Genomic DNA, 26,102 nt, shown 5'->3' on the forward strand with positions numbered 1-26,102 from the left:
GTTCAGTCCCTGGCAGCATCTCCAAGCTGCTGCCAGTCTGTGAAGACAATACTGAGCTAGATAGAACAATGGTCTGACTCAGTATATGGCAGCTTCCTATGTAAGCCCTGGGGAGCTGCTGCCAGTCAGTGTCCAAAACTGACCTAGATGAACCAAGAGCCTGATTCAGTATAAGCACCCTGGTTTTGTTTTTTAAGGTTGTCTCTGTACATGGAAGTGCAAATCCGTGCATGGCCTGCACCTTGCCGTGTGTTGCGCACTGCAGACCTGTGTGTCAAGGAGAGAGGGCCAATGTCAACACCACCCTTCCTGAGGGCGAAGGAAGCCCCCTTCAGCCCCTCTCTCCCACCTCCTGCTGCCGACCCCGACTGAGATGCCTTGCTGGGCAGGCTTTGAAAAGCGGCTGGCTGGACTTTTCAGCTCCGTCTGGGCAGCGGGCCAGGCAGGCAGCGGTGTGTGAGTCTGCTCAGCTGTCTGCCGCTTCTGCTCTTTCACAGCCAACCGGCAATGGAGGAGGTCTGGAGCAGCGCCTGCCTCGGCCTCCTGGATTATAAAACGGAGAAGTTTGCCCTGACCAGGAACAGGAAGGTCGGCCTCTTGCATCGCGTGGTCCAGCTTGGGATCTTGGGGTACATCCTTGGGTAAGAGGCGAGGGGAAGGAAGGAAGGAAGGGGGCCCTGGACAGTGTCCCATTTGCAAGTCATAGGCAGATGCTCGAGGGTGTTGCTTGTGAGGTTCCCGGCTGAGGTCCATCAGGGACAGCCTGCAGTCGGAGATTGTGGCTCCTCCTCTGCAGGAGGCTTTGCAGGAGCAGGAGGGATATTCAGTACATCCAGGGGAGGAAGTCAGTGGCGGATTAACGGAGAGGCAGAGCAGGCATTTGCCTAGGGTGGCCAAATTTGGGGAGCGGCAAATTTTGCCCCACAAATTTTGCCGCCCCTCTCTGTGGGCAGCGGCAGCTGCGAAAAGGGTGGCGTGGGCAAGGAGAAAGCCCACCCGCCTTTTCCTTTTTTTTTTTTTTTTTAGCAAACCTTTTTTGTTTAAGTTAAAAGGGCGGCAAAAAGCTTATTCCGCCCCTGGAGGAAGGGAGATATTTATTTCTTTATTTAAAACATGTATATCCCAACGGCCCCCAGCACGCTGCTGCTTTGGGTGGCGTACACTGGCTGGCCTTCTGCACAGTGTCCCACGTACACTTTGACACAACGTGCACACAGTGGTACAGGAGAGCTGTTATGCAAAGGCAAGCATTTGCCATGGCTGCCGTGCCCCTGGGCAATTATTTGGAGCACTCTTGCTCAGCTGCAGGCACAGTGTGTTGAAGCGCACGTTGGGTGCTGTGCAGCATGTCAGCCAATAAAAACATAGTGAAACAATAATGTCCAATCGACATTGAAATTCTGGAGAGCTGTGACCCTTGCTCGCTTTAAAGCATGCCCGACCGCAATACTAGGCAGGAAATTTAAGAAAAATACCATATACCACTCACCTAGGCCCTTGTGGCACAGGTGCCATTGAAACAACTGTGCATGTTTAGCTCTACTGTTTATTTGATTAATTGAGTGAGTGCCATCAAGTCGGTGTCGACTCTTAGCGACCGCATAGATAGATTCTCTCCAGAATGATCTGTCTTCCAGTTGGCCTTGAGGGTCTCTCAGTGTTGTTGTCATCGAGTCCGTCCACCTTGCTACTGGTCGTCCTCTTCTTCTATTACCTTCAACTTTTCCAAGCATGATGGACTTCTCAAGGGAGCTGGGTCTTCGCAAAATGTGTCCAAAGTAGGATAGTTTGAGCCTGGTCATTTGTGCCTTGAGTGAAAATTGTGGATAGATTTGTTCTATGATCTATTTGTTTGTTTTCCTGGCTGTCCATGGTCTCCTCAAAAGTCTTTTCCAGCACCAAAGTTCAAAAGTGTCAATACTTTTTCTCTCTTGCTTCTTCAAAGTCCAGATTTCACATCCATAGAGTGTCACGGGGAAAACCATTGTCCGAACGACTCTAATCTTTGTAGGTGTAGACACGTCACGGCATCTAAATATCCTTTCGAAGGCCTTCATTGCATCCCTACCAAGTGCTAGTCTGCGACATATTTCTTGACTGTTGGATCCTTTACTGTTGACGGTCAATCCTAAAAGGCCAAAGCGATTCACCACTTCAGTGTCTTCATTGTCAGTTCTGACTCCCTCATAGGGAACATAGGATGTTGCCATATACTGAGTCAGACCATTGGTCTATCTAGCTCAGTATTGTCTTCACAGACTGGCAGCAGCTTCTCCAAGGTTGCAGGCAGGAATCTCTCTCAGCCCTATCTTGGAGATGCTGCCAGGGAGGGAACTGGGAACCTAGATGCTCTTCCCAGAGCGGCTCCATCCCCTGAGGGGAATATCTTACAGTGCTCACATGTAGTCTCCCATCCAAATGCAAACCAGGGTACACCCTGCTTAGCTAAGGGGACAAGTCATGCTTGCTACCACAAGACAATCTCTCAATTTAGCCCAAAAGTGCAACAATGTAATATGTTGTTTAAAGAAACAATAACAGCTGAAAATCATAAAGTAGAGGTACAGCATGAACCTCCCAGGAGAAGGAGTTTCAGAGTCTGGGCACAACCACAGGGAAGTTGTTCCTTCTCCTTCTCCTTCTCCTTCTCCTTCTCCTTCTCCTTCTCCTTCCGGCATTGCCACATGGAGGAGAGATTTCCCTGAAAAACACGCACCAAGGTAATGTGCGATCAGGTGCTTGGTCCTTGGACTGAAACTGTGGCCCTCCTGCAGATGTTGACTACGGCTTCCACCATCCTTGCTACCCACTTTTCTGACTGGGAATGATGGGAATTTTAGTCCCAACAGCTGAAGAGCTGCCATTTGAGACCCCTGGTTTAGGGCTTCAAAGGTGGCAACCAGCACCTTGAATTGCACCTGGAAACTGCCAGGGAGTCAATGGAAAGTGTATGACAAGGGAACGAAGCCGTTCACACCCAGTATTAGTTCGCATCTCCTCTGGAATGGAGGGGGTGCGTTCACATATTGGCCAAATTTACCCACGGAGTCCCTGCAAGGTGAGCTCTCGGGGAGCGCTTCACACACGATTCGGGGTTTTCATTGTGCGTTAGAGTGTAACTCAGTTTATGAAAAAATACACTTTTTGTGTTGGTTTTGTGGTTGCGACTTCGAACTCGGACACAGTAAAGCCTCGCAATTCAGCCTTCTATGTGAAATATGCCCTAGTGGGTAAAGCCTGTTGTGTGAAAAATGCCCTGGAGGCTTTACAGACAGGGCTGTTACCTCGAATCTCCTCCGGAAGAAAGTGTGTGTGTTCACACACCAGCCAAACCTACCCCGAAGTCCATTCAATATCCTTAAAAGCACTCCACACTGGATTTGTCTTCCAAATTCTAGCTTATCTCGATCTATTTCCGGGTTTTTTAAATGCCTGGTTTTAAGTGACTTTTTCTGAAAATGGCCGTAGCAAATAGGGAGAGGCACTGACGTAGAATAATAATAATAATAATCTTTATTACGGTCGTTGACCAGCACAACTGACGTAGAATCATTAACGTGATAAGAGGGAAACCCTCTTTTGGGAATGCAGAGATAGGCTTTAGAGAACTCCCCCCCCACACACACCCTATTGGCTAGAAGGAAAACATGGAGGCATGCCATGTGAACTTGCATCAAAACAAAACCCGAGAGCAGAGGGGAGGGGCAGCTTTCCTCAATGCCGCGAGTGTGATTCGGAGTGGCTTCGCTCAACGTTCGCCTCGCAGCATGAAGCCATGTGCGAATAACTCCCTGGTGGGTAAAGCCTGCTGGGTGAAAAATGCACACACACACACATACACACCCACCCCGTGCTCTCTCCCCGCAGATGGGTGCTCCTAACCAAAAAGGGCTACCAAGAAAAGGACACAGACCCTCATGTATCTGTCATCACCAAACTGAAAGGGATTTCAGTCATCCATATCAGGGAGCTGGGAGACAGGCTGTGGGATGTGGCAGATTACGTCAAGCCCCCTCAGGTATGTTGTCGCTCCACAATGGCGTAAGAATTGCTGCTTGCCTGGCCCAATTTGGAATTCTGCTTCCAAAGCCGTGGAGACAGACATGTTTTGTTATCGTTGCTAATTCATGGGTAGTAATAATGCCGATTAAACGTGTACACTGCAACAAAGAGAATCGAAATATTTGCATGCAAATGTTGGGTGTTTTTTTTTTAATGGGCCCAGAACTTTTGCAGATGGTGATGCAATTACCAAACTCTTGTTCTTTTTAACGGTGTGGGTGTGAACAAATGTCTCGGTGGATTGGGCCCTGTGGATCAAAGCACCCTGTCTCCCACTCACTGCCCTTTGTGGCTATTCTGCCTTCTGAAGTGGCCGATTTGAACTTCCTCATAGTTAGGGTGGCCACATTCAAGTTTCCAAAATCCAGGTGGCCCAATTTGCATATAATGCAAATTTGCATATCATGCAAATTAGGTGGCAACTAATTTGCATTTTGCTTGTTTATTTATTGGACAGATTTGTATACTTTCCCCTCCTTCTCTGCCCTCCCATGTGATCGGATCCAGAGTAAAATCCGGGCAATCCGGGCAGCGCATTTGAAATCCGTGTAAATCTGGGTGGAATCTAGCAGCTGGGTGGAGGAACCAAAATCTGGGGACTGCCCTAAATTCTGGGGGACTTTGCAATCCTATTCACAGTACAGCCAGCTCCGTGAGTGTCACTTCCTCGGGAAGGCCACCTAGCAAAGTCATGAGCAAATAGGACTTTTAACCTACATGTCTTCAGATCACACCCAGTGTGCTCTCTCCAGCGGATGACACTTTATAGAAATATATCTATTTTCTAAGACATGTTGTTTCCCCCCCCAAACTTCTTAGGGAGAAAATGTATTCTTTCTGGTGACTAATCTCATTGCTACCCCAAAGCAAGAGCAAGGATCATGCCCAGAGGTACGTCACCTGTTTTCCCTCTTCCTCTGCCAGTCGTTGGTCAGTGCTCATGGCCTAACAGAGACCCACTAATAGAGATCCAGTTGGCTGCATCTCCCAACAGTGTCTCCTCATAAAGACGTATAACACCGCCAAATTCTGCATGGCAGCGTGTAGAATCTGCCAGGTCGTGACTGCTGGACCATTCCCTGCATCAGCTCTGCATACTTTTAAACTCCTGATTATACTGTTATTTTTAGAGTTCCTATTTAAATGTTTTATTTTATATGCTCTGTTTTAGCCACTGCTTTTTGCATTTTATATATTCCACATTTGATACGCTTATGATTTTAAAACTCTTATAGCTACCCTCTTTTGTAAGGGTAGCAGCCTTTTAGTATTATATTATAGCTTTATAGCATTAGAGTAGCATATTTAAAATAATATAGTTTGATGGTTTCATAATTTGTTTTTCATCATGCTCTGCTGCTTTCTCTTCTGCTGGTCTTGGACCGTATTAAAGATGATTGATTGACTGATATTATGTGTATATTTATATGACCTGTACTTTTGTATTTTAGTTATGAAATTGCTTTAATTATATTATACACCGCTTTGCGATTAGTTTAATGAAAAGCAGTAAATAAATTGAACAATCAATAAATAAATGTGTGCAGTTCCCAGGATGCTTCCAGGAAGCCAGGACGGGGGGCGTTTTATACCTGCTCTCTTGGAGTAAGAAGAGTCACTCATTTTCCTTGTTCTCACGCTTCAACTTCTGCAGCACCCTTCTGTTCCTGATGGACGTTGCAAGGGGGATTTGGACTGCACCGCAGGACAGGCGGTAGCCCATGGAAATGGTATGCACCGCAGACACTTTTCCGTCGTGCATCTTGCCTGTCGTTTTCCACGCCAGTGACCTTAGTTTGCCCTGCAGGTACAGCCTGCTTAGACACACCATCATTTTTGTAGGTTTCCTCTGCATCCTTCCCAGACTTCTTCCTCGCTCAGGTGCTTTCCAGATTACCGGCTACAACAGTATTATGACGTGTCCGCCAAGCATGCTTCCATACTGCCTGTGTTCTGACATCACAGCCCCTGCGCTGTCAGCACTGTGCCGTTCACATTTCCGATGCCTCCTTTCGGGTTTTATTGCTGTGTTACAATCTTATGACGTCGCATGTACGTTGCAAAAAAAAAAAGAGCTGTATTTCCCCGTTGTCGGAGTTTGTGCAAGCTAGAAAAGACTGCTCCCCCTGCTGGTGGCTTTGCACAATAAACAACTTCTTGACCCTTTCTTTACGTTTTCAATGTGATCTGCCAAGCTGAAGCATTTTACCGCTGTTGTAGCAAATAATCTGGAAAGCGCCCCAGAGTTATAAAAAGAAATTAGTCACAAATTGTTCCTCTTCCCTGTGTTTCATAGGATGCTGCCTAACCAGAGCCAGACTTTGTTCCATCTAGTTTGCTGCTATCTACTCTGACCAGCAGCAGCTCTCCAGGAACTCATGCGGAGAAAGGCCTTTCCCAGTCCTGCCACCTGTGCTCTTTTTCACTGTAGATGTCGGGGATTTGAACCCAGGACCTTCCTGCATGCAACGCATCTGCTTCCCCCCTGAGCTTCCTTCTTCTCTGGTCCTTTTTGAAATGCAGGACCCCTCTTGTTGGCAACCTCTGCCATAAAGAGGACCACCAGCCAACCATTCTAGGAAATTTGACTTTGGAGCGATTGGGTTCCATTGGATATCTGGTGACCCTAATTTTCTTTTTGAGGAGGTGGCAGCGATGCTATGGGTAGAAGCAAAGACTGCAGGGAAGAAGGCAGAACTGAGACAGGGTTTTGTTCTCTTGCAGGAATAAAAACAGGAAAGTGTGTCAGCTACAACACCTCCCATAGCACCTGCGAGATCTACGGGTGGTGTCCCGTGGAAAACAAGACCTTGCCCAGGTACAAAAGCTGGCCTTGCTCTCATTTCAGCCGCCAACGTGACACACGATGCGTCTCTGTTAGTAGCCCAGCATTAGGGCTAAATCTCCACCATCAGTCGGAACTCTCAGGCTGGAAACAGGCATTTTTTAAAGAGCTGGAAATGGTTTAACTTCCCATGGAGTGTACCGACTGGCAATTTTGGTCAGACAGGTGTTCCAGGTTTTCCTTTAAGCAATGCAGAAACCTACCGGACCTGTTTAGCCAGAAGTAAAAGTGGGACAAGGCACAGACAGCAGCCTCTCTTCAAGTCTTAACTATCCAAAGCAAAAAACACACACAATTGCCTGTCTCCAGCCTCGGAGAGAAACATATCCAGGACAGCAGTTATCAAGGTTTTGGGGGTTTTTCACCAGTAAATTTGTTTGCTCCAAGTTTCGCCAGTATGGGCCAATCTCGGCTGGCTCTCACAATCCAATATAAGATGGAGGAGAGGCCAGTTTTGATTTCGGAGCTGTGTGCACTCCTGATAATCGATGGTGAGGGCAGGGGTCATGTCAGGTGGAGGGCCAGGAAACGATCATCTGCTGGGAGCAATCCTGGCCAGGCTGCTTGAGTGGTGGATCTCCTCCACCCTACGTCCGATCTCAGACCACTGATGTCAGCTGCTTGTACCACCCAACTGGGATGGCTTGCAGCAGGCAATCATATTCCCAGTACCTCACCCGACATTACCGCCCACCGACATGATTGATTATTGTACCTTCTAGTTCGTAAACTTGATTTTTTAAATTAATGTAAAAAAAAACCCCACCAAGTTTTAAAATTGTTTTACATTGGTTTGTACTGTATTTTGGTGTGCGTGTGTGATGATTTGATACATTTCGTGTGTTTTTATTGGATACTCACCGAACCGCCAGCCAGTTCTAACAAACCAGTTCACAGACCGGCAGTTCGGTTCAAATTCGGTTCGAATCTGAATCGAACTGCCACTGCTGTTTCCATGCACACCCCTACTGTCGTTGACTGACCAGGAGAGGGATCTTGGGCTTGATGGACAGCTTGTTGACATGGTCAACTCAATGTGTGGCCGCTGTGAAAAGGGCCAATTCCATGCGTGGAATCATTAAAAAAAAACCCTGCTAATATTATAATGCCCTTATACAAAACTACTGGATTTTTTAATGGTGTGTTGTGAACTACTCAGAGAACAACTTGTTATGGGGCAGCTAACCAATACAGTTGTGTATTATTAATTATTATTAATAATTAACAACATATTCATTATTATTAGTCCAACCCCTTGTTGCGTGCAGGAATCCTTCATTCGTTGACTCATCTCTTCTGATTCCCATATAGGAAACCACTCTTGGGTGAAGCAGAGAATTTTACTCTTTTTATCAAAAACGCTGTCCACTTTACCAAGTTTAACTTTTCCAGGTAAGGGTTGTGATCCTTAAATGGGTAAAGTACCTCCTTTACACAATGTGTAGTTGAACTATGGCATTTGCGGACATGGTGATGGCCACAGATCTGGATGGGTTAAAAAGGAGATTAGCCAGATTCATGGAGGACAGGGCTATCGAGGGCTACTAGCCTGGATAAAGTAAAATAAAGTGTGCCGTCAAGCCGGTTTTGACTCCTGGCGCCAACAGAGCCCTGTGGTTTTCTTTGGCAGAATACAGGAGAGCAGCAGTAGATTTCCTTCAGGACTAGAGGGGAGCACCAACAGGAGAGAGAATTGCCCTCTTTCCCACACTTGCAGGCTTCCCAGATAGATGCAACTTCTTGACCACTGCATGAAGCAGGATGCTGGAGGAGATGGCCGGATCCAGCAGGGCTTTCCTTATGTCCTTAGGCCGAGGGTCTTTGGGACTGGAGACAGACAATAGTGGTGGACATCCAGACTAGTTCAGTTTGTAAGGGACTTCTGCTGAACAGGACAAGCTGGGGATACAGATCAGGTTGTAGAATAGGCAGGAAGAGTTCTGGGGCTGGGGGCGGTGGTAGGTATATAGTCAAGTCAGGCAAATGCTGGGGCTGCCTGGGAGGAAAGGCCGTGTGGCTACCGATAGCTTCACGTTGCTCAGAGAACAGGCTTTCCAAAGACTCTCCTTTGGGTTTCTCTTAGGACCAACACCTTGAAGACCACCGATGACTCCTACTTCAAAGGATGTAGATATGACGCCCTCGATAGTCCTCTCTGCCCCATCTTCTATGTCCGTGACATGGTCAGAGCCGCTGGAGAGAGCTTTGAGGACCTGGCGCTCTTGGTAGGTCCCTTTTCCTGCATTGTGGGACAGGAAGAGCGTCAACTCTGTTGGGTGTATGCCACGGGTTCGAGGGCCAGGTGCATGGAGGAGGCATAGGGGTCCCTGGGGGCTCACCACCAGGAGGAGCCAGTATGTCCCTGCTAGGATTCAGCCATAGAAAATAAACCTAATTATCTTATAAGCCACCTAAAGGCACAGCAGAAAAATGACTTGATTAGCAAGCCAGAGATTGCCGGTTCGAATCCCCACTGGTGTGTTTCTTCCCAGACTATGGGAAATACCTCTATGGGCCAGCAGCGATATAGGAAGATGCTGAAAGGCATCATCTCATACTGTGAGGGAGGAGGCAATGGTCAACCCCTCCTGTATTCTACCAAAGATGACCACAGGGCTCCACAGGACTTTTTAAAGCCAGACATACTTCGGGCTAAGCCAGAATGTGCAGCTTCAATTTGGGGGGAAACAGAGTCCTGTCTGTACTGGTCTCTGATACCCCGCAGGGATTTTGGAGTAAATGCAGCTAATATGTGGTCTGGCCCACTCCATTCTGGAGGAGATTTGAAATAAAAGCCCTGTGTATAAAGCCTCCAGGTAAGAGAATGACATCTGACACTATCAGTCTAACAACGGGTAATCAGAGCAGAGAAAGCATGATCAGAGAGGGGATTCCCTCGTTCATTATCTCTACCCCCAATGCCACTCGTGGTCGACAGGGTTGCTGGCGCTAAGAGCTGATGCCCTCAGGAGCTGCATCTCCAACAAGTTGTCCTTCTGTCCTTGCGGCTTTATTAATCCGTTTTGCGGCTCCCACACAGGGGGGAGCCATCGGCCTGCGCATCGACTGGAACTGCGACCTAGACCGGCCTCCTTCAGAATGCCAGCCGCGCTATTCCTTCCACCTGCTGGATAAGAAATACAATTTCAGGTGGGACTGTGTGAATGAAAGCTGACACTCGTTGCAGCCTCATGATTTGTTCCCTGACCAAAGATTGCCCACTTGAAGCTGACGCATCCTCAGTGATGTGTCGGCTGCAGAGAGGGAGACGACGGAGACGGTGAATATTCATATACCACTTTTCAACAAAAGTCCCCAAAGCGGTTGACACAGATCTAAATGTGAGCCTCCTCTAAATGGCTCACACTCTTAAAAAAAACACCATAAGCTAAACAAAGGGATGTTGTGCTGGGGACGGAGAGGGCCAGTTGCTCCCCCCCCGCTCAATAAAGAGAATCCCCACTTTGAAAAGGTGCCACTTTTGTTCAGCTAGCAGGGAATGTTCAGTTAGCAGGAGACACCCTCTCCCCAATTAGGCTGCACATAATTATCCAATTAGGCTGCTCCAAATTGGCTGACTATATGCTGAAGCTCAGCATACCCCTCCCCTCAGCCTGAGTGACAGGCTTCAGGAAGTTAGTACTGAGTACTCCCAATGTATATATTTAATTCTCCTAGGCGTACCTGTCACTAATCCCATGTGTGGCAGCTCTTGCGAGAGTTCGGGATAGTGATGGGATGGCCGGGAGGGGGGAAATGGCGGTGGCGGCGGCAGCTGGCCAGTTGGCCAGTGGAGAAACAAAACGCCAGCGAGCGGCGGCACAGCCAGCGAGTGGGGGGAAGAGGGCGGACGGGAAGAAAATGGCGGCGGGCAGGCAAAGCAGGTGGAAACGGTGGCGGAGGCTGGTCTGGCGAGGAAACGGCAGTGGAGACGGGCAAAGAAGAAAGGTGGTGACGAACTAGGCGGCGGCGGCAGCAAATAGTGGTTGAAACGGATTATTTTTGGAAGCAAGGGAAAGGAGAATCCTGGTTGCCAAGGGAGGGTGGGGGTGGGAATGAACTGGGGGGGGCAGAACCAAATGGGGCTGAATGGGGGGAGAGTCAGAGAGAACTAGGGGTGCAGATGCTCTGGGCCAGGCCAGCTAGTTCAAATTAATTTCAATAAAATGGCTTATCAGTAACGTAATCTGGAGGTAAGCCAGTAACACTTGTTTACATCTTGTTTTTATGAATTACATGCACACACATTTAAGTGTTACCGTTAAGGAGACAGGCTACTCCAATCAGTGGCTTACATCCAGATTAACAACAAAAAATATTTATATACCACTTTTCAACAAAAGTTTCCAAAGCGGTTTACATGGATAAGCAATAAATAAATAAGATGGTCCCCTGTCCCCAAAGGGCTCACAATCTAAAAGAAACATAAGACAGACACCAGCAACAGTCCCTGGAGGGATGCTGTGCCGGGGGTGGAGAGGGCCAGTTGCTCTCCCCCTGCTAAATAGAGAGAATCACCACGGTAAAAGGTGCCTCTTTACCCAGTTAGCATAGATTAAGTTATGCATACGCAGTCTTATTGAAATTAATGGATCAAGTTTACTTGTCCTATTAATTTTAGTGGGAGTTCTCATGAGTAACTCCATGAATAACGTCCCCTGATCAAAGAGGCACCTTTTAAAAGTGGCAACTCTCTTATATTTAGCACGGGGAGAGCAACTGGCCCTCTCCATCCCCAGCACAGCATCCCTCCAGTGGATGTTGCTAGTGTCTATCTCCTGTTTCTTTTTGAGATTGTGAGCCCTTTGGGGACAGGGAGCCATTTTATTGAACTCTCAATTCCTGCATATCCTTCTTCAGCGCAAGAAACATATATCCAAACCTATGCACCAAATTCTCTGCCTTCTGAGATTTTGACTACTTTCAAGCATCTTTTTGGAACCGTAAGGGATGTTCTTTTTCAACAGCAACCCGAATCGTGTTCTTTTGAGTTTCCCATAGAAACGTCCTGTGGAAACGTTTGCTTGAACGTCCTGTTGGAGAGGAATCATGTTCATTTTCAACAGGGACCGTGTTTCTATTTTGAATGAAAGCTGGGGTTCTCAGGACCATAACCCAAGTTCTGAGTCAAGAAGAGAAGGACAAGCAACAGTTGCTTTGACCTTAGTAAAGGAGACTGACTGGGATGCTGAGCATGGAGTGTGTGTGTGTGTGTGTGTGTGTGTGTGTGAGAGAGAGAGAGAGAGAGAGAGAGAGAGAGAGAGATGCAGGTGCCTGTTCGTGTGTGTGTGATGCAGGTGCGTGTGTGTGTGACAAGAGATACATTGCCAGGAAAGACTTCACTACGTCGTCTGAGTGTACAGTTGCCATGCCCACCCCCCATTTTGAGTTTCACCCAGATTTTAACCACCACACCGAGATTGCGTAGCCCACTCAGATTCACCCAGATTTCAGATTTCTTTAAAAAGAAAAAAGAAAAAGCTGAGCTCCAGCCCTTGTAGAAGTGGAGTTATGGAGCAAAATGTGCAGTCGGTATTTTGCTGAAACATTTTTATTTTATTTTTTATTTATTTATTTTACGTTTTATATCCTGCTCTTCCTCCAAGCAGCCCAGAGTGGTGTACTACATACTTAGGTTTCTCTTCACAACAACCCTGTGAAGTAGGTTAGGCTGAGAGAGAAGTGACTGGCCCAGAGTCACCCAGCTAGTTTCATAGCTGAATGGGGATTTGAACTCGGGTCTCCCCAGCACTCTAGCCACTACACCACGCTGGCTCTTATTTTCAAGCCAATTTACATAATATGCAAATTAGGCACCTGGATTTGGAAAGCCAGAACACGGCAACCCTATCTGAGAGGGTGTTGCCCGGCGAAGAAGAGTGGGGCAGAGAGTTCACTGATGGCTGCTACCCAAGGGAAGGTCCTCTGCAGCAGATGTCACGTCCTCTGCAGCAGACGTATTCATCTTCTTACCCCATTTCCAAACACAGGTGTGTTTTTCATCTCCATGGTTTCTTTTCAGAACCGCGTCCTATTATTGGGGCCCCCTGAACCGGCACTACAGGAGCCTGCTGAAACTCTACGGCATCCGCTTTGACATTTCCGTCCACGGCCAGGTACGGACCGGAATGGCCCCAGAAAAGTGCGTGAGCCCCCTTGGGGGGTCGATTTGAATGGCAGGCCCTGCTCTCAGCACACTTCCCTTCCTGCCTTCCAGCTGTGCTGATTCCTCCTCCTGATCCGCTCAGCATCCTCCCTCCCTCCCTCCCTCCTCATTTTGTCGCAAATCTCTGTTGGATGCTCAACCTCCATTAACCTTGCTCAGGCCTTCATTCGGAACCCCCTTTCTTTGGGCCGTGTGTCTTCCAGCATACAAAACCGTGCAATTAAAAATTAAAGTGATTCATTGTGCTCCAGCCGTCGAAAGACCAAAAGGTTGTTGGTTTGAATCCCCGGCGCTGGTATGTTTCCCAGAAACATCTATATCGAGCAGCAGCAAGAAGTGGTCTAAGGGAGGAGAGCTGGTCTTGTGGTAGCGAGCATGACTTGTCCCCTTAGCTAAGCAGGGTCTGCCCTGGTTGCATATGAATGGGAGACTAGATGTGAGAACTGTAAGATATTCCCCTTAAGGGATGGAGCCGCTCTGGGAAGAGCATCTAGGCTCCAAGTTCCTGCCCTGGCATCCCCAAGATAGGGCTGAGAGAGATTCCTGCCTGCAACCTTGGACAAGCTGCTGTCAGTCTGTGTAGACAATACTGAGCTAGATGGACCGATGGTCTGACTCAGTATATGGCCGCTTCCTATGTTCATATGATATAGGAAGATGCTGAAAGGCATCATCTCATACTGCGCGGGAGATGGCAATGGTAACCCCCTCCTGTATTCTACCATGTGGTAGGTACCATTCTACCACTCTGTGGTTGCTACGAGTCGACACCGACTCAGTGGCACGATCTTTCCTTTCTTTACTGCCTCCCAGATATTCTGGCTAGGTAGATGTGCCTCATATAAGCAAAGAACGAAGAGGAGAGAATTAGAAAGAGACCAGCCGCACCCGCCCAGCGATGCCAACTTTCCAGTGGGCCTTGCTCCTGTGTTTTCAACAGGAACACGGCCCCTCAGTGTTAAGAAGGGCTACAGTGCTTCTCTCTGGGCTATGAAAACCTTCACCAGGATGTATTTCACGCAGGGCTTTTAGCTCGCATCTCCTCCGGTATGGAGGGGGTGCGTTCACATATCAGCCAGATTTACCCCCAAGTCCCCTGCGAGTTATCAGACAGTACTTCACACAGAATTCGAGTTTTTCATTGCACGTTAGAGTATAGCCCGATTGATAACCGGGGCAAACCCCCTCCCCAACTTTTTTGGTGTCGGTTTTGGGGGGCAACTTCGAATTTGCAGTAAAGCCTCACAGTAAACTCACGGTAAAGCCAGCTGTGTGAAAAATGCCCTGCTGGTTCCTGCCGACCCCTGCTGTTAAAAGCACAAGAGTGGTCCAGGTTGGTTTCTTTTGGTCAGTTGACAACCCTCCCCTCATAACATGCTATGTGGAAGGTGTGTTGCTACCAAATCGCACAAGAGACCTATCCTGGTAATGAACTTCAATCACAAATTTGTTTTCATATGTTGAGTGAAATTTGTTTTCAAATGTTAAATGGAAGTCTGTTGTAAACTGCCCTGAGCCATTTTGGAAGGGTATATAAATAAAATGAAATGAAATAAATAATTAAATGTAGCAGTGCTCCAGTAACATCTCTCTCTCTCTCTCTCTCTCTCTCTCTCTCTCTCTCTCTCTCTCTCTCTCTCTCTCTCTCTCTCATTCCCATCCTCTAACTCAGGCTGGGAAGTTTAGCATCATTCCCACAGCTATCAACTTGGGAACCGGAGTTGCCCTCCTGGGCGCTGTAAGTATGCCCAGCCCCAGAATCTCTGCTGATCAAAGACCCAGCCTGCTGGATGAGGCAAGCATCCCTGACATAGAAATGCAACATCTGGAAAGACCCCCTGACACAGCGTTGTGGCCCTGGTTTCAGAATGTGGAGGAACCATGCCAGGAAGATGCAGGCCTGTAGCCAGGGGGTGTGGGTGGGGGCTAGGCCAGGCCCGCCTCCTAAATTTTTCTTTGCCCCCCCTAAATATTTTATGAATATGCACAAGCGGTCTCCCCCACTCCAACCGACTACTTTCACTTTTCAAAAATGCTTGAGTCCTCCTTGAGTCCTCAGGTGTTTTTGGACTGCAACTTCCATCATCACCAGCCACTAAGGCCATTGGAGCTATGGATGATGGGAGCTGTAGTCATCTGAGGACCCAAGCTGGGGAACCCCTACCTTGAATTATGTCACATTCAACAATAAAGGAAGCATTTTACCCTTTTAGGCCACCGTCGTTTGCGACCTGGTTCTGCTGTACCTCGATACGAAAGCAGAATTCTATCGGAGTGAGAAGTACGAGGAGGTATCACCATTTCAGAACTTTGGGGTTCTGTTTGTTTGGTTTGGCTTTTTGACAGATCGCGCCAATCTAGAACTCCCTTTTATTTTTTTGGCAAAACATGCCCATTTAGAACTTTATTTTTAATAACATGGCTGCCTTTGCACAGATTTTTACTCCCACAGCCTCCTGCATCCCAAACACATTGCTTCTGTCGTACCTGCATGCTGTAATCCTGCCCTGTAATTTGGCACTCCTTCTCACATTCCGGTGCAGAGAAGTGTCGAATCGGCCCGAAGCTGAGGCTCATGCTTTGTGCACAAAGGCAATTGCATGGGGACAGGGTGGCGGGGGCGTTCTTGCTCTTCCAACAGTTTGTTACAACACTGAATACTGGATTGCAATTAATTTTAGATTATGAGCCCTTTGGGGACAGGGAGTCATTTAATTGTTTTGTTTGTTTGTTTGTTTGTTTGTTTGTTTGTTTGTTTGTTTGTTTGTTTGTTTGTATCTATGTAAACCGCTTTGGGAACTTTTGTTGAAAAGTGGTATATAAATATTCATCGTATTCGTATCGTATTCATATTATCATCGTATCCGTATCGTATTTGTATTTGGATCTTAGCATGATCTTAGCTGTTACCATTCTTCCTGTCTCAGGAACATAGGAAGCTGACTGAAGTCAGACGCTTGGTCCATCCAGTTCAGTATTGTCTACACTGACTGGCAGCGGCTCTCCATGGTTTCAGGCAGGAGTCTTTCCCAGTCCTACCTGGAGATGCTGCCTTCTCATGGAAACCGTCAGCATGCAAATCCTACACTGGACTACTGCTGGGACATCCCAAGACGAATGACAGGGAATGCCCACTGAAATGCTCTGGTTCCTTCCAAATGGCCACGGAATGCATTGCGTTTCTGAATGGCCAATGACCATCCGGAAATTCCATGCATTCCTATCCTATAGCCATTTGGAAGGGACTGGTGCATCTCAGAGGGCATTCCCTGTCACTCATTTTAGTCCATTCCTGGAGTCGTCATGATTCTCGACATCTTGTAACAGAACCTCCAAAATTGCATCTCTGTAAGTGAGGGGTGTGGCCATGGCTATGGGGCGTGGCTGTCATGGTGGGTGTGGCTATGGGGGCTATCATGGGGAGCGCTTGCACTTTTGAATTTGTGACCACATCACTGGGGGGAGCCTCCAGCCCTTCTCCCTCTGGTGATCCTTTCCCTCCCCCATCGGTGCAGCTCCCTCCCTCCCCCCCTCCAGCTTCTCGCTACACTGATCCAGCAGCCTCACTCTCCAACGGTGCCCCCCAAAGACACTTTGCTTCCACTAAGAGGGAGGAAGAATTTTGAATGTTCTTCTCTCTTGTTCCGCAGGCAAAGCCCCCCAAGGACAAAGGGAATGTGGCTACCTAGTACAGTACCACAGAGTGGACAGATGATAAAGCAAGGCCTGATGCATGACGGATGTTCAAGAGGACTAGCTCTTTGGATAAGCTTCGTTTTTCTGGAAGCAGAGCTGTCATATGGACTAGGACCGAGGAGGCCCGAGTTCAAATCCCCACTCAGCCACGGAACTCACTGGACACCCCCAGGCCAGTCACCTCTCTCTCTTAGCCTGACCCTCACAGGGTTGTTGTGAGGATAGACATAACCATGTGGGCTCCTCAGAGGAAGAGTGGGATATAAATGTAATAAATAAAAATGTTAAAGCCGGGGTTCTCAATCCTGGGTGCCCAGATCGTGTTGGACTTCAACTCCCTTTTGGCCATTGTGGCTGGGAATGATGGGAGTTGTAGTCTCATCACCCCAAGATTGCGACACCCTGCTTTAAAGGCTCTCAGGGAGCAGAGTCGAGCAAGGCCTCTCTCTCTCCCAGAGCCCTGGGGAACTGTTGCCTCTTGGCGTAAGCCCTGCTAACTGGGCAAAGAGGCACCTTTTTAATGTGGTGATTCTCTTTATTTAGCAGGGGGGAGAGCAACTGATCCTATCTGTCCCTGGCACAGCATCCCTCCAATGGCTGTTGCTGGGGTCTATCTTATGTTTCTTTTTTAGATTGTGAGCCCTTTGGGGACAGGGATCCATCTCATTTCTTTATTATTTCTCTATGTAAACCGCTTTGGACACTTCTGATGAAAAGCGGTGTATAAATAGTTGTTGTTGTAGTAGACAGACCACTGGTCCGGCTCAGGATAAAAAGTCAGCACAATTGGACAAGCTGCCTTGAAGTCAATCAGCACGATCAGAATGAAAGGCTCTTGGGTGCCGTATTCTCATCACCATTTATTTTTTGCTCCCGTCGTGGAAACTGTTGGGAATTCTCTCTGGTAAGAGAGACCCTTCTATTACAGCAGAGTGCACAGAGGCACAACACAGCGGAGTCTGCCCAGGCATGCGTGTCAGCTAAGAGCCAAAAGAAACTTGGAGCCAGTTCATAGTTTCAAATCAATATGAGGAGTCTTTATTGGAGAACTCCATTCTAGATAGGAAAGTGGAGAGATAGAATCTCTGATCTAGCTAGCTAGCTGGATGCAGAGAGATGCTGCATGCATCTCTGCACACATGGTGCAGAGAGAGAGGCGAGCGTGTGTGTTAGGGAGAAGAGAGGAAGGAAGGGAGGGAGGGAGGCAGGCAGGCAGGAAGGAAGTCCCTGAGAGTAGCAATCTACATATCAAAGGGATAGTCTCAGAGCAATAGAGAGGAGGAATGACCAATGTCTTGACCCCTCTAGCCCTCCGACTCACTAGTCTGTTCCCCTCTGTCATTGAGACATGAGACAGTGCACAGACCTTCACTTCCAACAGAAACGAGAGCCGGAAAGGCTGTTTCGGTTTCTGTGGGCGTTTGTCTAAGCCCGCCTTCCCAGATGGCCACTGGATGTACAGCTTCAACAAAGCGTCCTGCAGAAAACAGTGCTTTTCGCTATAACGGGTCCCCTAGCGAGACGGTGCAGGGAGAGGGACGGACCCAGGGCTCACGGACAGCTGGCTACCCCGACTGGGTTCCCCCCATGGCCTGCCTCTCGCACCCATGACCAGCTGCCCAGGCCTCTTGGGTGCCTCTTCAAATTGCTTCAGGTAGAACTGCATCGCCAGCTGCCTGGTCATCGCTCTGAGGGCGAAGAAAGCTGCCGTGATCTCCGAGGCGAGGAAGAGGAGGAGGACCCCGTGCACGGCCATCTCCAGTGGCAACCTGATGGTGTGCTCGTCAGTCAGGATGAACAGCAGGATGGGAAGTTCTATCAGGAAGGAGATGAGGAGGAAGCCGGCCAGCTCCGGAACCTGCAGGAGCCGAGAGAGGAGCGGTAGTCTTTTCTAGGGCAAAGCCAGTCGGGCCTCGACAAAGCCCAGTGGGGAACATCAGCCGGACATTTTTGAGAGCGTCAGGGAATGAATTCAGGGAGAAACCAGTGTACCTTTTTAGCCACCTTTTTAGTTTCATGGCAACAGTGAGGACAGTCTTCCTGAAGGCTTCCAATCTATCGTTTATAAACTGGTGGCTCTATTTCACCTGGAGGCTCTATAGACAGGGCTGTTACCCCGAATCTCCTCCGGAAGAGAGTGTGTGCATTCACACACCAGCCAAACTTACCCCGAAGTCCCTTCGAGATCCTTGGACCCACTCCACACACAAATCCGGCTTTGTCTTGCAAATTCTAGCTTATCTCGAGTTATTTCCGGGTTTTTAAAATGCTGTTTTAAGCGACTTTTTCTGAAAACGGCCGGAGCAAATAGGGAGAGGCACTGATGTGGAATCATTAGCGTGATAAGAGGGATGCTCTCTTTAGAAATGCAGATATGGGCTTCAGAAATCACTCCCCCCCCCTTATTGGCTAGAAGCAAAACCCAGAGGAATGCCATGTGAACTTGCATCAAGAGCAGAGGGGAGGGGCTGCTTCCCTCAATGCCACGAGTGTGATTCGAAGTGGCTTCGCTCAACATTTACCCCGAAGCATGAAGCCATGTGTGAATAATTCCCTGCCGCTCTATTTCGTGCCTCCTTTAAAAACACCTAAATGGCACCTCCATTTCCATTGCCTGCAAATGGGGTGGTAAAGGGGAGGGCATAGAAATAAAATAAATAATAATAATTAATAAATAATAATTTCAGCTCAGCTTTACCTACCATGGCCCAAATCTCACACCTAAAATCGCTCCCAGAAGCCACCTTCCAGGCTGCATTGGAAACAATTCTTTATTAAAACCAATTTGCTCCCCAAATTTGTAAATATTGAATCTTCACAGGCTTTGGATAACGGAGTTTAAGAGCACAGTAAAAGGTGGAGGGTTCTCGAGGACCGGGGTGATCTGGGTGCAAATCTCCACTCAGCCACAAAACTCACGGGGTTCCCCTGAGCCTACCGCTCAGCCTAACCTACCTCACAGGGTTGTTGTGAGAATAAAATGAGGCAAGCAAGCGATCCGTACTGCTCAGAACTTCTTGGAGCATGTTTCTCAAACCTGGGTCTCCAGGTATTGTTGTTGGATTGCAGCTCCATCATCCACAGCCTTCAGCTGATGCAGCTGTGGATGATGGGAGTTGTACTCCTAAAAAAATTGGCACCCAAATTTGAGAATCCTTGCTTTGGAGGAAGGGCAGAATATAAAGTGAAAAATAAGATAAATATTTACCAAACATTTTGCATTTGATGCAAGATTCAATATTTTACTTAGATTTCCAATTTCAATGTTAGGTATTTGGAAACTTCCTAGTTGACATACAAGGGTGTGAAGCCTTTTGACCATATTTGAGAGCTAGTCTTGGAGAGGAGAGGAGAGCTGGTCTTGTGGTAGCAAGCATGACTTGTCCCCATAGCTAAGCAGGGTCTGCCCTGGTTGCATCTGAATGGGAGACTTGATGTGTGAGCACTGCAAGATATTCCCCTCAGGGGATGGAGCCGCTCTGGGAAGAGCATCGAGGTTCCAAGTTCCCTCCCTGGCAGGCTCTCCAAGATAGGGCTGAGAGAGATTCCTGCCTGCAACCTAGGAGAAGCCACTGCCAGTCTACGAAGACAATATTGAGATAGATAGACCAATGGTCTGACTCAGTATATGGCAGTTTCCTATGTTCCTATGATGGCCAGCAGCTTATGAAATCTCCTGTTCTAACACTTGCTAAAATGAGATTCATCAAGCAGGGCCCAGAAGTCCAAGAGGCACTTAGACTTTGGGATCAAATGTCACATTCAACTGCAAACCTGAACTTCAAGTTCGGGCCATGCACTTCAGATCCACAACGTCAGCACTGGAAATGCTGAGCACATTTCAAATATTTGCAGATGGCTGCAGGGTGCTTTCCAGATTGCACGCTACCACAGTGTCACGACGTATCCCTTAAGTGTCCTTCCTTACTGCCTGTGTCTTGACATCACAGTTCCTGCACTGTAAGCAAGGTGCCATTCACATTTCCTATGCCTTCTTTCTGATTTCATTGCTGTGTTACAGCCCTATAATGTTGCATCTGTGTTGCAAAAAAATAGCTGTATTTGCCCATTGTAGGAGGCGACAGATTTCAACTGCGGTTTTAAACCAGCACCATAAGACGTCGTGGTTTACACCACTTTCAATTTTATACCCTCTCAATCACACCAGCCCTAGTGGCCTTTGGTTGGGGATTATGGGAGTTGAAGTCCAATAACATCTGGGGACCCAACCTTGAGAATCCCTGAGCTAGGTGAAGGATGGCACCTGGGTCCCCCAGAATCTTACCCTTTCTTGCAAGTTTCCGATGTATCCCAGGAATAGACGCAAACCTTCCATGACAATGAGCATCAGGTATGCAGCGACAAGGAGAACTTGATAGTACGTGGGCAGCAGACTATACTGTAAGAAGGAAACGTGGCTTAGAAGGAGACATAGGGGAAAGCAACGTGATTGATTGATTGATTAAGTGCCGTCAAGGTGGTGTTGACTCTTAGCAACCACATTGATAGATTCTCTCCAGGGTGATCTGTGTTCAACCTGGCCTTGAAGGTCTCCCAGTGGTGCATTCATGGATGTCGTCATCGAGTCCATCCACCTTGCTGCTGGTTGTCCTCTTCTTCTCTTTCCTTCAACTTTCCCCAGCGTTACAGACTTCTCAAGGGAGCTGGGTCTTCGTATCATGTGTCCGAAGTATGCTTCGGACACATAATGTGTCCGAATCAACATGACTGGGCTTAAATGCAACTGGACAGCTCCATCATTCACCATTTCCTCTCCATGCTGCCTGTTGCCCACCCATCCCTACTAAGCATACTTTTTGTTCTTCTCCTGACTCACTCTGCTAAGGAAGAAGAGCAGAGGCGATGCTCTGCCATTTCTACAGAGGATAAGATAAGAAGCCATGGACGTAAGCCATGAGAAGGCTGACTGAGCAGTAACAGAAGCTCGCAGACAGTAAGATGTTGTGCAGCCAGTCAGGGAATGTTGCTTGTACTGATGGGGACCACATCAGCTGCCCCCCCCACTTTTCTGGCATCCCCCTAACATTTAAGCTGGGTATAAGCCACCGAATGCCACAGTGGGGAAATGACTTGACTAACAAGCCAGATCTGAATCCCCGGATCTGGTTCTAATCCCCGGATCTGGTTCTAATCCCCGGATCCGGTTCGAATCTGATTGCCAGTTCGAATCCCTGCTGGTATGCTTCCCAGACTATGGAAAACACCTATATCAGGCAGCAGTGATCTAGGAAGATGCTGAAAGGCATCATCTCATACTGCACTGGAGATGGCAATGGTCAATCCCTCCTGTATTCTACCAAAGACAACCTCAGGGCTTTTCTGTGGTCGCCAGGAGTCGACACCGACTCGACATCACACTTTAGCTTTCCAGGCCTCACTGTGAGCCCTTTTGGAACAGGGAGCCATCTTCAGGCACGCAGTTCAGAAATCACCTCTGCGACCTGGGCAAGAGACACCTTTTCCAAGTGCCTCTCTTTACATTTGACCCTGAATACCACACTCCAGTGACCGTTGCTAGTGTCTCCCTTTGATTGTGAGCTCCTTACGGGCAGGGAACCCGCTTCTTCGTCTTCTTTTCAATGTCAACTGCTCGGAGAACTTCTTTGCCGGAAAATTCATGTAGCCCTGAGTTTGTCAGCGATTCTTGGCCAGTCACACTCCTCTCAGCCGAACGACCTTGCGGGTCTGTTTGTGTGGATAAACACAACCCCGTACGCCACTCTGGGCTCCATCATGTCGGCCTCCAAAAGTGGATTTTGAAAAGCAGACACCCACCCATACGCCATGTCCCCGGATACCCAGTTTTCCTCATAAGCCCTCTCTGCAGCCTCGGACTGCTCCACAGGGCATCAGGGCATATTCCCGGTGCACCCCATCCGTGGGATGCCCCTGTGCATCGGCAGCAGTGAATACCGCCCTCTGGGGGGAAATCAAAAGCGGCGGTCCCTCCGTACCTTGAGTTCCAACATGACGCCCTCCGACAGGCACCAGAAGGGGAGGTAGAAGGCGTTGAAATAGAGCATCATTTGCAGGGGCAGGCTGGAGAGGACTTCGTGGCCTGAACAGGAAGGGAAATATATATATATACTTGCTGGCCCAGGCAAGCAAGTATATATTTTCTCTTTCTTTTTTCTTTCTCTTTCTCTTTCTCTTTCTCTTTCCCTCCTGATTTTATTTTACCATATTTTTATACCACCTGATATACATTTTTCGTGTCCATTTAAATTTTAATCACCTGGGTTTAATGGTTGGTTTTTATTGTTGGCAGTTCTTTTTAGCCGACTGTAAACTGCCATGAGAGGTTTGTGTTTGGTGGTATATACATGCACGACATGACATAATTAATAAATAAACACTCTGGGATCAGGTCTCCCAACACTTGAACACAAGTTCCTAAGCTGTCCGTAACTGTATAAGCGACCATATTTGCAGGAAATGAATCCAGTGTCCAAAAAGGGGAGCATTATAAGTGCAAATCAATTTTTTAAAATTATCATTACGGTCCCAGCGTCCCTGGGTGAGATGTCAAATGGGCTGCCCATCTGAGCCCCTGCTGTATTTTGATATATTTATTGCATTTCTATACCGCCCTATCCATCCAAAGGCTCTGGGCAGTGTATAACAATATTTATTAAAACTATTTCACCCTTTCTCCACCAAGCAAGAGGGTTTATATGGGGCCCTCTCCTCATCCCCTCTTATATCCTCTGAACAACTCTGGGGGATAGGTTAGACTTCAAGAGAAAGCAAGAAGATCTTATGGGGAACAGTTAAAAGATCAGAGCCTATTGGAAAAGCCCAAGGGGAGATATGATAGCCAGCTTGCACTATCGGAAGGGCTGTCGCACAGAAACGGACTCGTTCTGTGTTGCTCTCACACAGCACCGTGGTTTCTGACCATCGGTCCCTAGATGTTGTTGGACTACAACTCCCATCATCCCTAGACATCATGGCTGGAGATGACGGGAGTTGTAGTCTAACCATATCTGGAAACCCAAGGTTGGAAGTCCCTGAAGGAGCAGGTTTCTTCCCTGTTGCTCCTGCTGAAGGAGAATCAATGGGTTGAAATTACAAGGAAGCCGGTTCGGGCTAGATATTTGTAAGAGCTGTTCAACAGTGGGAGGCTTGTGCGGAATCCTTCCCTGGAGGTTTTCGAACAGAGGTGGGGTGGCGAGAGGATTGCTGGTCTTCTGGTAGGAAGCATGACTTGTCCCCAGCTAAGCAGGGTCCGCCTTGGTTGCATATGAATGGGAGACTAGAAGTGTGAGCACTGGAAGAGATTCCCCTTAAGGGATGGAACCACTCTGGGAAGAGCAGAAGGTTCCAAGTTCCCTCCCTGGCAGCATCTTCAAGATAGGGCTGAGAGAGATTCCTGCCTGCAACCTTGGAGAAGCCGCTGCCGGTCTGTGAAGACGATACTGAGCTAGATGGACCAAGGGTCTGACTCAGTATACAGCAGCTTTGTGTGTTCCTTGCTATCTGTCAGGGCTGTTGTCGCAATTTCCTGCACTGAGCAGGGGGGGTGGACGGACTAGCTGGCCTCTAAGGCCCCTTTCCACTCTAACATTCTGCAGTGCAACAATTCTACAGCGAGTAGCCCCAGGCCATCCAGCGAGCCTCTTGGCTGAGCAGGGATTTGAACCCTCTTGGCATGCTGACCACGACCCCCTCGCAAATCTCATACCTGGGTTGTAGGTCTGGGCCACACCACAGTCGCCGGTCTTGTTGTTAATGAAAAGGGAGCCGCTGAAGTTGGTCAAGCCCTTCCGGAGGCTGGGAGGCAACGGGGTCTGCCACGCCATCGCCCCTGACACGGATCGCATTCTGCCCCCCTGCCACCTGCTCCTGACCTGGATATGCTACAAAGACGATCGGTTAATTGCATTATAAGGCTGGACAGTCCAGCTGTCACATGCTGCTGCTCGACTGAGGATTAATCCTGCTGTGCTCATTCTGGGGCTCAGGCGGGAGAAACTCACCCTCCACCTTTTTGCTCACCCCAACCCTGTATGCAGCTTGGGACAGGAGGCTTTTCAGACAGCAGGCTTCCCCGCGAGGCTTTGATGCGGGTTTGGGGCATAACGAGCCCCGAATTGTGTGTGAAGTGCTCTCAGAAATATCGCAGGGACTTCAGGGTAAATCTGGCTGATTTACAGACTGGCAGCGGCTTCTCCAAGGTTGCAGGCAGGAATCTCTCTCAGCCCTATCTTGGGGATGCTGCCAGGGAGGGAACTTGGGACCTTTTTGCTCTTCCCAGAGCGGCTCCATCCCCTGAGGGGAATATCTTCCAGTGCTCACACTTCTAGTCTCCCTTTCATATGCAACCAGGGCAGACCCTGCTTAGCTAAGGGGATGAGTCATGCTTGCTACCACAAGACCAGCTCTCCTCAAAAAGTTTATCTCCCCACAGATGATCCTTACCCCGGGTCTGGGCGTGGAGATCGTGCGCCCACATGTGCAGCTGCCTCCCCGGGCAGCACGGAGGGTCAGGAACCAGGACATGTTGCCCTGGTCCCCAGAACTCCCACAATGCACCGTGCAATGGGGATCCCCCCGATACCGGCCGCAAGCCCCGCTGTCTACCAGACCCAGCTGCAAGCAGCCGGAGCTGGAAGAGGATGGGGAAAATGAGCTTAAGGGCGTGCTTGCTTCCTTAACCTCATTTTGAAGGCCCGGAAGTTCTCACACGCAGGCAAAACCGAGCCAGGCTTCCTTAGTTTTGCCTGCCTGTGAGAGTAGCCTCATTGAGTCTATTCACACAACCGCTCGAAAGCGGGCGAAGGGAGCCCAGCCTGCTTTCGAGCGGCTGTGAGAACCGCCGGGAGCCGCACAGCTGTTAGCCTGCTTAATCCCCTCACCAAGTGAGGTTAGTGGAGAGAGTGCTCTGCTAACCCCCTTTTGGCGACTGTGAGTCGGCACGGCACGGCTCCACGCCACAGCGGCTCCCAAGCAGAACCCCAACCGGGAGGCAACAAGCCTCTCAGCCTCGGGCGTCTGCCCAGAATGCCCCGCACACTTGCAAGGGGCATTCTGGGACCTCCGGGGGGCAGGCGGCCCCCCAATCCCCACCATCCCTACTGGCTCCATGATGGAGCCAGTAATCATGCAGGTGACTGATCCGGGAGATGGCTCCCCGCTCATCTGCAAGGAGAGAGCGATTAGATTCTACCCACTGGTTGTGTGCAGAACCTCATTGTCTTTTGGGGAGTGTTGCGCAAAATACATTGTGAAGGAGTGTTTTAAACCAATATGGTTCCACTCCGTTTCAAAGCCCTTAGATCCAGAACGCAATGCTCCTGGTAGTGGTACAAG

General features: G+C 48.7%; 2 protein-coding genes across 3 annotated transcripts; one reads left to right on the plus strand and one right to left on the minus strand.

Moving 5' to 3' along the window:
* The first annotated feature begins 507 nt into the window (after positions 1-507).
* Positions 508-17,613, plus strand: P2RX6 (purinergic receptor P2X 6). Of its 2 annotated transcripts, XM_053279129.1 has the most exons (12): positions 508-641; positions 3,868-4,018; positions 4,882-4,953; positions 5,717-5,792; positions 6,787-6,880; positions 8,219-8,299; positions 8,991-9,132; positions 9,948-10,057; positions 12,930-13,023; positions 14,746-14,811; positions 15,287-15,364; positions 16,724-17,613. In XM_053279129.1, exons 1-12 carry the CDS (start codon positions 508-510, stop codon positions 16,760-16,762), a joined length of 1,137 nt encoding a protein of 378 aa, XP_053135104.1. In that variant the 3' UTR covers positions 16,763-17,613. The 2 variants fall into 2 exon arrangements, with proteins under 2 accessions (XP_053135104.1, XP_053135103.1); XM_053279128.1 differs by having other exon boundaries at positions 15,287-17,613.
* A 655-nt stretch (positions 17,614-18,268) lies between these two features.
* LOC128338022 (transmembrane protein 17B-like) lies at positions 18,269-24,592 on the minus strand. The gene is made up of 5 exons (XM_053279880.1): positions 24,475-24,592; positions 22,745-22,848; positions 21,055-21,168; positions 18,375-18,627; positions 18,269-18,282 (listed from the first exon to the last, which is right to left on the minus strand). The coding sequence occupies exons 1-5, from the start codon at positions 24,590-24,592 to the stop codon at positions 18,269-18,271; spliced, it is 603 nt and encodes a 200-aa protein (XP_053135855.1).
* Between the last annotated feature and the right edge of the window lie 1,510 nt (positions 24,593-26,102).

This window comes from Hemicordylus capensis, chromosome 15 (assembly GCF_027244095.1).
Source record: "Hemicordylus capensis ecotype Gifberg chromosome 15, rHemCap1.1.pri, whole genome shotgun sequence".
Lineage (NCBI taxonomy): Eukaryota > Metazoa > Chordata > Lepidosauria > Squamata > Cordylidae > Hemicordylus > Hemicordylus capensis.